Source organism: Myotis daubentonii, chromosome 8, assembly GCF_963259705.1.
Source record: "Myotis daubentonii chromosome 8, mMyoDau2.1, whole genome shotgun sequence".
In the NCBI taxonomy this organism is placed as follows: Eukaryota; Metazoa; Chordata; class Mammalia; order Chiroptera; family Vespertilionidae; genus Myotis; species Myotis daubentonii.
This window is the reverse complement of record NC_081847.1, coordinates 46,300,481-46,311,000: the sequence shown is the minus strand read 5'-3', so window position 1 is coordinate 46,311,000 and position 10,520 is coordinate 46,300,481. Positions and strand designations below refer to the sequence as shown.

Genomic DNA, 10,520 nt, shown 5'->3' with positions numbered 1-10,520 from the left:
GCCCAGCCCTAACCCTGGGCTGAATTTGTCCGGAGCAGAGGGGAACCATTTCTAAACCCCTGATGTCCTCCACTGGCCCCTCCGCCAGTCTGCAGAGAACTGTCTGGCCTTGGTCATGGATGGTGTCTCCAGAGTGTGTTCTGCGGGTATACCTAGGAAGCAACTTGAAAATAAACAAGACTCTAATGAAAGTGCAGCGACGCCTCTCTTTACCGGAGGGCAGCGCTGAGGTCCCTGTGCTGGAGGTCAGATCGGCCACCAGCGCTGGTAACAAGATGGGTGTACACAGCTCGCTACACGGCTGGGGAGGGTCGCGGCGATCCCCCCCGCGCCTTCCCAGCACGGTTTTCTTGGCGCACCCACCCACCCAGCCGCCGGCCCGCGTGCAATTCCCGGGGCGCCCCGGCCCCTCGCGGGCCCCGAGCGCGCCGCAGGCCGGAGGAGGCCCTCGCACACCCACCGCGCCGTGGCCGCGCGGGAGGCCTGCGCCGCCCGCGCCACCCACCGGCCGGGCGGAGCGGGAGGAGCGGGCCCGGAGGGCGGGCGGGGGCCGTCTCAGGCGCGCCCTCCCCGGCAGTGGCCCAGCGCGCCGTGTGTCCCCGGAGGAGCGCGCCGCTCCCGGCCCGACCGCGGTTCCTTTAACCCTGGAAAGGGAGCGGGGCGGAGGGGGCGGCGGGGCCGCTCAGAGGAGGGCTCTTTCTTTCTTCTTTTTTTGAATGAACCGTGACGTACTACAGGAAACCAGTCGGTTCGAGCGGAGAATGAAGTAAGAGGCCAGCCCCCCCCCCCCCACGCCCGCCCCCGTCTTCCCCGCCCCCTCCCCCTCTCGCCCGCGCCGCCGGCCCGCCCTCCCGCCCGCCGCTCTCGGTTTCCCCGCCGATCCGCCGCCGCCGCCTCTTGCCAGCGAAGGTGCCGGGCGCCGGGCCCTCCCCGCCGGCGCGGCCGTCATCACCCCGAGCGGGCGCGCGGCAGGAGCGCGGGGAGACGGCCGCCGCCAGCGCCGCCGCGCAGGAGCAGGAGGAGGAGAAAGGGTGCGCAGCCCGGAGGCGGGGTGCGCCGGTGGGTGCAGCGGAAGAGGGGGTCCAGGGGGGAGAACTTCTTAGCAGTCATCCTTTTTAGGAAAAGAGGGAAAAAATAAAACCCTCCCCCACCATCTCCTTCTCCCCACCCCTCGCCGCACCACACACAGCGCGGGCTTCTCGGCTCTGCACCGGCGGGCCGGGCGCGTCCTGCCTTCATTTATCCAGCAGCTTTTCGGAAAATGCATTTGCCGTTCGGAGTTTAATCAGAAGCGGATTCCTGCGCCTGGGTGTACCCGGCGCGTCCACCGGCCCCTGATCCCTGTCTCTCCCCGGGGGAGGCTTGAAGCGGTCCCGCGGACAGGGGTCCATGTCTGTGCCCGCGCATGTGTGCGCGCGTGTATATTGCCGAGAGGGGGGAAATCACAGGACTTATGCAAATACTGGACTGAAAATTGTAATTCATCTGCCGCCGCCGCTGCCTTCCCCCACCCCCGCCCCCCCTCTCGTGCTCTTGAGATCTCCAGTTGGGATTCTTACGGACTGACATTTCTGTGAAGGAGAAGTCTGAGAATCCATCTGCCAGTTCTGCTCATTTACACCACTCCCCCACCTCCAGGTTCATTTGCAAGTTTCATAGCAGCTATCGCCGGGAGTTCTGAAGATCGATGGGGTCTTTGCCTTACGCATTTGTTTTGTCTTCACAAAAAAGGAAACTTGACAGAAGATCATGCCGTCCTTAAAGAATACAAGTAAGTTCTTGGCGCAGGAAATTGGTTTAATGTAACTTTTAATAGAAACATTTGAGATTTTAACTTTAAGTGTATTCGACTAAGTTTAATTTGCAGTTTAATTAACATTCTTTTTAGCCGTGTGGTTGTAGTGTGTATAGCCCTGCTTTTATCCAGTGTAAGAAAAATGCACCTGATTTTGACTTATCAGTGTTTCGGATTTTTTTTTTTAACCTTTCAGGATCACGGAGGAAGTAGACTGATATTGACAATAATTAATAATAATGTGCCTCATGAAATAAAGATCCGAAAGGAATTGAAATAAAAATTTCCTGCACCTCATGCCAAGAGGGAAACACCAGAATCAAATGTTCCGCGTGACTGAAGACACCCCCTCATCCAAGAATGCACAGCACATCCAATAAAATAGCTGGATTATAACTATTCTTCTTTTTTTCGGGGACGTGGGGCGGGGGCGGGAGCGAGAGGTGCTACTGGTACCCGGCTGCTTTTCTCTGCTTTTCCTCGGGGGAAGGATGGCGCACGCTGGGAGAACAGGGTATGATAACCGGGAGATAGTGATGAAGTACATCCACTATAAGCTGTCTCAGAGGGGCTACGAATGGGATGCCGGAGACGCGGGCGCCGCGCCCCCAGGGGCCACCCCGGCGTCGGGCATCTTCTCCTCCCAGCCCGGGCGCCCCCCAGCGCCCGCCAGGACCTCGCCGCCGCCTCCAGCCGCCCCCGCGGCCGCCGGGGGGCCAGCGCTCAGCCCCGTGCCACCTGTGGTCCACCTGACCCTGCGACAGGCGGGCGATGACTTCTCCCGTCGCTACCGCCGCGATTTCGCAGAGATGTCCAGCCAGCTGCACCTGACGCCCTTCACCGCGAGGGGACGCTTTGCCACGGTGGTGGAGGAGCTCTTCAGGGATGGAGTGAACTGGGGAAGGATTGTGGCCTTCTTTGAGTTCGGTGGAGTCATGTGTGTGGAGAGCGTCAACCGGGAGATGTCGCCCCTGGTGGACAACATCGCCCTGTGGATGACAGAGTACCTGAACCGGCACCTGCACACCTGGATCCAGGATAACGGAGGCTGGGTAGGTGCATGTCTTGTTGAATGTGTCTGGGATGGAAGTCTCAGGTCTGAGACATGGTGGTTGGAGTGTGGGTGGGCTCCTGGGCCAAGGACTGGCTGACGAGCCAGTGAAAAACACCACGTTTGTTGCTTCCCACCCTCTTCCCCTGTACAAAACTTGCGGTGCCAAGCCTACTGTGATCGTCCCTTCCTACCCAAAGTGTTTCCCTTACTGGCCAGCTGTTGTGGTTCAAAGATTCAGCATTTCCTATCCAGTAAGATCTTGGGATAAATGGAATCCCTCCAGGGTTCCTCAAACTGGGGGTCCAAGGATACCCAGCACCACAATTACCTGGCCTGCCTAGCTGGTTGAGATGGGAGACCCCAGATTGGGTTGTGGCAATCTGCAGCCTATACAGACTCCCCTGGGGGTTTCCTCTTTGTACTAAAATTTGAGAACCACCCAATTAGGAGAACAGACTGCACCAGAGGACCAAAGGGCAAGCCTTATCTGATTCACTGGGTAAAATCTACCCAAAGAGGAAAACCAATGCAGCCCCTATCCCTGGGAAGCTTAGCTGTGTTTGTGAAGAGGTAAGCTGAACTTCCAAAAGGCCAGTGGGCGTGACCGAATGACTTGAAAAAACGTTCAGCTGTGGATGCTTTACTTTGTCTCATCAGTGACAGAATTTGCATTGGCTTCGAACTCTGTGTTCTACTTCTATACCTGGTGTGCAGTTTTAAAGTTTGCTGGGATTTTAATATCTTTTAGTTCCCACCACCTAGAATCCACATCGCTTGGTTCCTCTACTGAGCCAACGTGCGTCTACAGTGTTTGCATGAAGCATAGAATTGATTCTGAATTCTCTCATGCTCTGACTTTAGTCCAAGTGATCGATGCCTGTAGTTTTGAAGAACATCTGTGAGATGATTGTTTTTTTCTGGTACAGTGTTAGATAGAGCTATCATGTTACCATAAAGTTCTTTTTGTGTGTGTAATTTTTTATTTTTGGGGGGCGGTGGCGAAGGAGAAGAATTGCAAGTGAGAGCTACACCTTCCATCTAAAATTACTAATTTATGAAAAAGCAAAAAGGAGGAATAATTCTTGTTTGATTTTTTTTCGGCCTTTTTGTTTTAATCTGAAGAATTACCTTTGAAAAAGGAATCAATACAGTGCTTCCTTTTATAGTCCCTGGGGAGAATTACTAATGTTATTGTTTTATAGGACCTAACAGGAGCAAAAAGCCTAGAAATGATTACCAGTGGATCTGATTTCAAGAAGCATGTTACGTATTTTACTACAGTTTGCATAGTGTGCTATTAAGGGGCCAAAAAGAGAAAAGGCCAAGAAAAGTCTATGGCTGACATGAACATCTGATCCTACTTGGCCAAAGTTGACAAAATACTGATGACACTTTTTATTGTTTAAAAGTAAAATCGACTAAAATGATCCCTGCATTTAAATCTCTACAGCTTAAATGCTCCTTGTAAATTTTTTTTTTTAAGGTTCTATATTATTAGATCTTCAGTAATTCTGGAAGAATTCACCAAAGGGTGGAAAGAATATTTTTGTTAACTGTTTGATTAAGTAGGTGGTTTGATTTTTAACCACCATAATCAAGGAGCTAGGGACTCTCAGATCCAAAAGGATCATTTTAGGCTGAAGATAAACTGACTTAACAGCTTTTCTAATTCATATTTTTTATGAACAATAAAATATCTAAAAATGTTCTTTCTAGTCAAAAGAAAGTCAAGGTGGTAACTGTCATCTATCGAGTAATTTAATAAAAAGATGGGAAACAGAGACATATGGTTATGATTGAAATTAAGATAGAACCTTGATCTTTGTTGTTGAGTTGTCGTAATCTCATGCTCTTTTTAAGTGAAGGCTCACTTTTCCTCCAGTTAGAATAGAGTTTTTGTTGTAGAGCCCATCTTTGTGGTCAACAGGTATCTGAGGTTAATAAATGTAGAGGCTATATTTTATGATGCCAAACCACAACGACATACCATAGAAAATGATAACTTTTTTTTGACAAAACCTCTTATAGTAAGAATAAATCAGAGAGAAGCACAGATGGCTGATGATAAAATTTGTAGTTTTCAGAACAACATATAGGTGGGTGTAGGAAAACAAAGGAATTTGGCAAAAAGTATATGTCAGGAAATGCAACCATAAGTGGACACATTGGAATAAAGTGGTGCAGATGATTTACCCATCCTTTCAAATGTGCGTTCTTAATCTAAATTTTTGTTTTAGGCATCTGGCCTACAGACAGATTTTCCTCCAAATTTGCATCTGTCAGGGTTCCGTCTCTAATAATATGTTGCATTTTACAGAGAAAAGTACTCTTAATAACGATAATAAAGTTTCAGAAGAGAGCTGGCACATTCTTTTGACATTTGACTGTGACTTGCACTGGATCCAGGACTCAGTGGATCAGCTTGTCTACTGAATATATACTAATGGGGGCTTCAGACTCGAAGTCACTGCTTTTTGTTGCTGCTGCTGCTGATTCGAAGTCAGAACCTCTTGAGGCCGAGAAAACTGTTCTCATTCCATGTTCCATAACTTGGAGGAAGCAGGGCCTTGGAATGAGAGTTGGTTGAGAGATGGCCCCAGAATCCTCAAATTAAAGACTAAAGAAGAAGTTGGGTGCAGAGTGGGTCATTGCTTTATTCCCAAGTCTGAATAAGGCATTGTGTTGCATCCAGAGAGGGGCAGGACAGAGGGAGCAGAGCGACAGCAGCAGTTCTAGGGAATGTCTAAGGCCCTGCTGGTCATAGTGTGGTTCACAGACCAGCAGCATGGGCTTTGCAGAGATTCAGCAGCTCAGGTCCCACCCCAGAGCTGCGGAGTCAGAATATGGGGTTCACGTGATCTACAGGTGTTTGTGCACACAGTGACGTTAGAAATGCTGGCTATCATCATCTACCATTCCTGGGGATACCTCTTGCAAAGATTGACAGTCTTGGTTGTATCCTCCAGTGTCCCGGTCCAGTGGCTTCACAGGTGTATAGTATTACCTAGAGTACTGAGTATTTCCCAGATGTCCACTAGACTGATCTAACCCTTGGGAGAAATAGGTTGAAATGAAAGAGATAGGAGATAAATTATGTATGATAAGCTTGGTCTTCTCCAAGACGTTTTTCATGGTAGCTACGCAGTTTGTATTGGCATCGCCCATGAAAGTAAGATAGCTTTTCTGCTCCAATGAAAGGCAGGAGAGTTCGCTCTTTTAATGGCTGCATTAGTTATATTTGTATCCCCTTGTAACACAGTTTAAACTCTGTAGATGGGTTTAGGGGCTCTTGCAAGCAAAGGGTTGAGATACAAAAGTTGATGGTGAATGAAAATTGATAGCACCCTCCAAACTGAGAAATGTGATATTTAGATTCATGTCTTAGCAGAGAGTGGGATGTGGACCACTGAAAGAATGAGATGGCTTAACAGGAGACTGGCTTCATTCTGTTGCTGAGATGGTGGCGCGCCTTGCTTTTTCTTTTCTTCTTTTTTAAAAAAATGCCTTTTGGTCTTTGTGGTTTAGGAAAACAGAAACTTACTTCTCCACATCCAGTAGAGGTAGCTTCCTTCTTATTAGTTGGTCAACAAGCAGTTTCTCTTTTCTGTATCTATTCCATGTCTACAAAAACATTTGATTAACTGGAAAGCAATGCTGTTCTCTGCCTGTGTACAAAATACATGAAAAAGCATCAGTTTTCCAAAGGCTGAGTATCAGCGGCTAATGGCCAATTTTGGCAGCAAAATGATAAGATTAAAAATAGCCTGAAGATGATCCAGTCTTAAGTGATATATTTAATGGTGAACTTTCCTTGGGAAAGTGCATCTTTCTGCCTCCTAAGAACCACATGACCCCTTTCAATAACTCATTTTGTATGGGGGGAAAAGTACATTATTGCTCCTAGAGTTTGCAGTCATGTGCTCTTGAGTAATTATATTTCTGGACCTTTGTAAAATTTGATAGTTCACTCAGTTCTCTTTTCTGTTTTAGGGCCTTGGTTGCTATTTCGTGTCCGTTAAAAACATGGCTTTCTTTGACGCCTCCTGTTACTTTTAGCTGTGCTTTCTAGTGAGAGCTGATTGATCTTTTCAGCAATCCTTGATCAAGCTGGTACATTTCAGATTGCTTCAATGTCATTAGGCCGCACTGCACACCAGGAAACAGAAAGCCACAGATATATATTTTCAAGCCAACACTTACAGTTTTTCCTTTTCTCTACTCCCAGTCCTAGTCAGTTTTTTGGAGGAAAGATTAACCACTCACAAAGCAGGTGTGTGGGTGTTTTATTAAGAGTGGCCTTTCCCACTCAGCACACCCCACACCCATTTCTGAGGTCCCTCATGGTGTCTTTGCTATAGTTTAGCAAAGCAGGATTTCAGCGGCAGTGCATTCGTGCTGGAAAAACACTGTCTTCGTAGAGTATAGGCAGAAAGCCACCCCCTCCCCCCTTCAAGATATATTGTATTTGAGGTTCAAAGGTTCTGTTAAACCTTTTTAAGGTAATCTAATATCACCTTATTCAGGTATAGTAGTAACCTCGAAAGCTGGTCACTCTTTCCCCAGCTCCATACAGAGACCACTCAGTGAACTCACTTCACTGTGAAGCTTCTCTTTTTTCCCTCTTGGTTTGATTCAAACAAAATTAGTATTTGATGTCTAAATGGAATTGACTATGAAAATCAGCCAGGGACTGAGACAGTTATTCCAGACATGATCACAAGTGTTCTAAGTGCCCTGGTTAGCTTGTAGGCACAAGAAGGAAAGCTTTACCCATTTCCTGGGTGACGTCACAGGCTAGTGCTAGGTGATGGGCATGATCCTAGACTTTAGAGAGCAAAGAAGAAAACTAAGTATATGTTATTTTGGATACACATCAATCTTTGTCTAAGAGAGTAATTTCTAACTATATGGCTGTTCAAGTGTGCATTATGCCTGATTTAAATAGGAGAAGGAATGTAGATACATTTTGAAATTCTGTATAACACAATCCTAAGCTTAAGAGAACTGAAAGGAAGGGGGAGTTCCCTTGTTAAATATTTACCCATTAACGCTCTTTTTACACATTAAGGAGACTTAATAAATACTAGTCTGCTGTTCTTAAAGCATTTCATTAGTTCTTTTAAGTAAAAGACAATCAAGGCTCTGATTAGGATGATTAGAATAGCTTCATTTGAAGAACTGTCTTCTTTAAACCATTCTTGCATGCAGAAAAGTACAAGTTGATTTTGAACCAGAAAGAGGCTTCTTGCTTTGGAAGAAGAAAAAAGAAAAAAGCTTTTGTTTTGTTTTGCTTTTAGGTTATAGTACTGTTCTGTTTATAAGAGGCTCCTCTTTCAAAATGCTATTTGCAGAAATTCCCAGTTTTCCGTAACATGTCCCTAAAGAGCAGGTGTTCACCATCTAACTTCTTGACCTCATGGTCCTCTCTCTTTATTTTTTAAAAAATATACTTTTATTGATTTCAGAGAGGAAGGGAGAGGGAGAGAGAGATAGAAACATCAACGATGAGAGAGAATCATTGACTGGCTGCCTCCTGCACGTCCCACATTGGGGATCTAGCTTGCAACCCAGGCATGTGCCCTGACCGAAAATCAGTCTGTGACCTCCTCATTCATAGGTTGAAGCTCAACCACTGAGCTAAGGCCAGCAGGCATGGTCCTCTCTTTTTAAATGGAAATTGTAAAAACTTTTGAAATTACAACAAAGCCATTTGCATTTTTAAAAGTATTTTTGTGGGTTGCCTCTTTTTCTGATCTATGCTCAATTCTCTAGTGCTAACATTATTTCTCTGCTCTTTAATCACCAAAAGATAAAGCCAGCTGTCCTTCAGTGAGAATGATGGTTGAGGGATTATTTCTATCTCTCTAAAGCCATTTGGGCTTTCTCATACGGACCTCACCCCATCTCCCTTGACTGTCCCACCACACAGAGATCTCCTAGGTGTGGTTCCTTGTTACATCTCAACACATGAAAGGTAGGCTTCACCTGAAGAAAGAGCATTATGCATGGAAACCCGCAAGAGGCAGCACAAAAAGGGGTCTCACCAAAGCTAGAATTAATCCCCGCTCCAATCTTACTAGAGGTAGTAGACAAGGGAAATTTCTGTCCACAGAGACGATGCGTCCCCTCCAGAGGCCATAAATTCCAACTCTATGCAGGGAAAAGCTAGAATCCGCTGGTGGAATTTTTCCTTGCTCTGATCTCTGCCATGTGAGATAAGTTTTGACTTACTAACTCAACTAAAATAGCCTATATTAAAGACACTTCCCCAAACACCCTCTTCAGCATGTGAGAAAGGGACTCTCCCTGCCATGCTGGGGTGGCCATTTGTAGCAATATGCTAAGAGCCACTTGGGTGGCTTGCTTGCGTGACCGACGGATTCTACAGAAGGTTCACTGTAGAAGCTACCTCTCTGACAGGCTGCACACGGAGTACACACTTCGCAGGGAAACCCTTCATTTGGAAAAATGGTATTTCCATGCTTCTGGTTTTGCCTTCAGAATGTCAGGAATAGAGCCATATTTCATTTGTAGTTAATATCCAGGTCACCAACTCTCTGGGCTTTACCATAATAATAGAGACATTTATGACTGACTTCATTCTCCTCTTGACACTGTCTTCTGAAAATAACCCAAGACCCACTGTGTCGAGTGAAGCTTCAAATTTTCAGGAGAGATTTTTACCATTGAAACCAACACCCGTTGTGACAGTTCCAATTACTATATTTCTTTATTTTTTTAATTCATTAATTTGAGAGAGAGAGAGAGAGAGAGAGAGAGAGAGAGAGAACATTGATTTGTTGTTGCATTTATTTATGCATTTATTGGTTGATTCTTATATGTGCCCTGACCGGGGATTGAACCTCATCAAAACCTTGGTGTATTGGGATGATGCTCTAACCAGCTGAACTACCTGGCCAGGACTCTATATATCTCTTTTCTTAGGCTTCATAAGAGAATGGAGAGTTAATACTTGGAGCACCGAACAAGGGACCGATGTTGCCAATTGAGTTTTCTTGACTTTTTCCAACTCTTCTTAAGCAATACTAAGATTTCTTCTTCTTTATAACATGATGAATGTTATTTCTATGTATTAACTATGAAATTGAATTGTAGCCAAACATTCCACTCAGCTGCATTAGAATGTTCTAAGAGAATATGGGACAAGTATTTAGTGCTGTTCATTCAATGCCTATTTGCGACATATATTACCTTCTTACCATTAGGATAGGAATAAAATTAATTACGAATTATATCATCAGCTTTAGATATTGATTTTTTTTATCTCTTTGGAAAAAAAGAAAGTTCATAAAGGATGCCAGTTGGCACTTCTGAATCTAAAATTTTAGGACTGTCTTCAAGCCATTTCCATGATGAATTCTGGCCAGCATATAACTATAAGTCCAATGAGGTAGAGCCACTTATTAATATTAACATGACAGTATAAGAAGAAAACAATTTGAAGAAGTCTTAATTAAGGAAAATGAGCAAAACTTAACCCTGAGGTCTTAGTCACCAGGGCAATGATGGAAATGGAAAGAGTTGTACAAATATTATTTGAGATAGCATGCACATTAACTTTTTTTTTTTTCCTGAAAAACCATTTATTGAGAACCTACTATGTGCAAAGCTCTATGCCAGGAGTTTTAGTTGAGTAGCATCCTCCATTTG

At 45.5% G+C, this 10,520-nt stretch overlaps 1 protein-coding gene across 10 annotated transcripts in view; it reads left to right on the top strand.

Moving 5' to 3' along the window:
- The first annotated feature begins 519 nt into the window (after nt 1-519).
- Nucleotides 520-10,520, top strand: part of BCL2 (BCL2 apoptosis regulator) — a 166,025-nt gene continuing 156,024 nt past the window's right edge. Inside the window, exons 1-4 of one of the 10 annotated variants that reach the window (XM_059706284.1) lie at nt 525-766; nt 1,639-1,771; nt 1,992-2,847; nt 9,795-10,044. In XM_059706284.1, coding sequence (XP_059562267.1) covers nt 2,287-2,847; nt 9,795-9,803 — 570 coding nt within the window. In that variant the 5' untranslated portion in view covers nt 525-766; nt 1,639-1,771; nt 1,992-2,286 and the 3' untranslated portion in view covers nt 9,804-10,044. The other 9 variants (XM_059706274.1, XM_059706278.1, XM_059706281.1 and 6 more) reach the window with 9 other exon arrangements.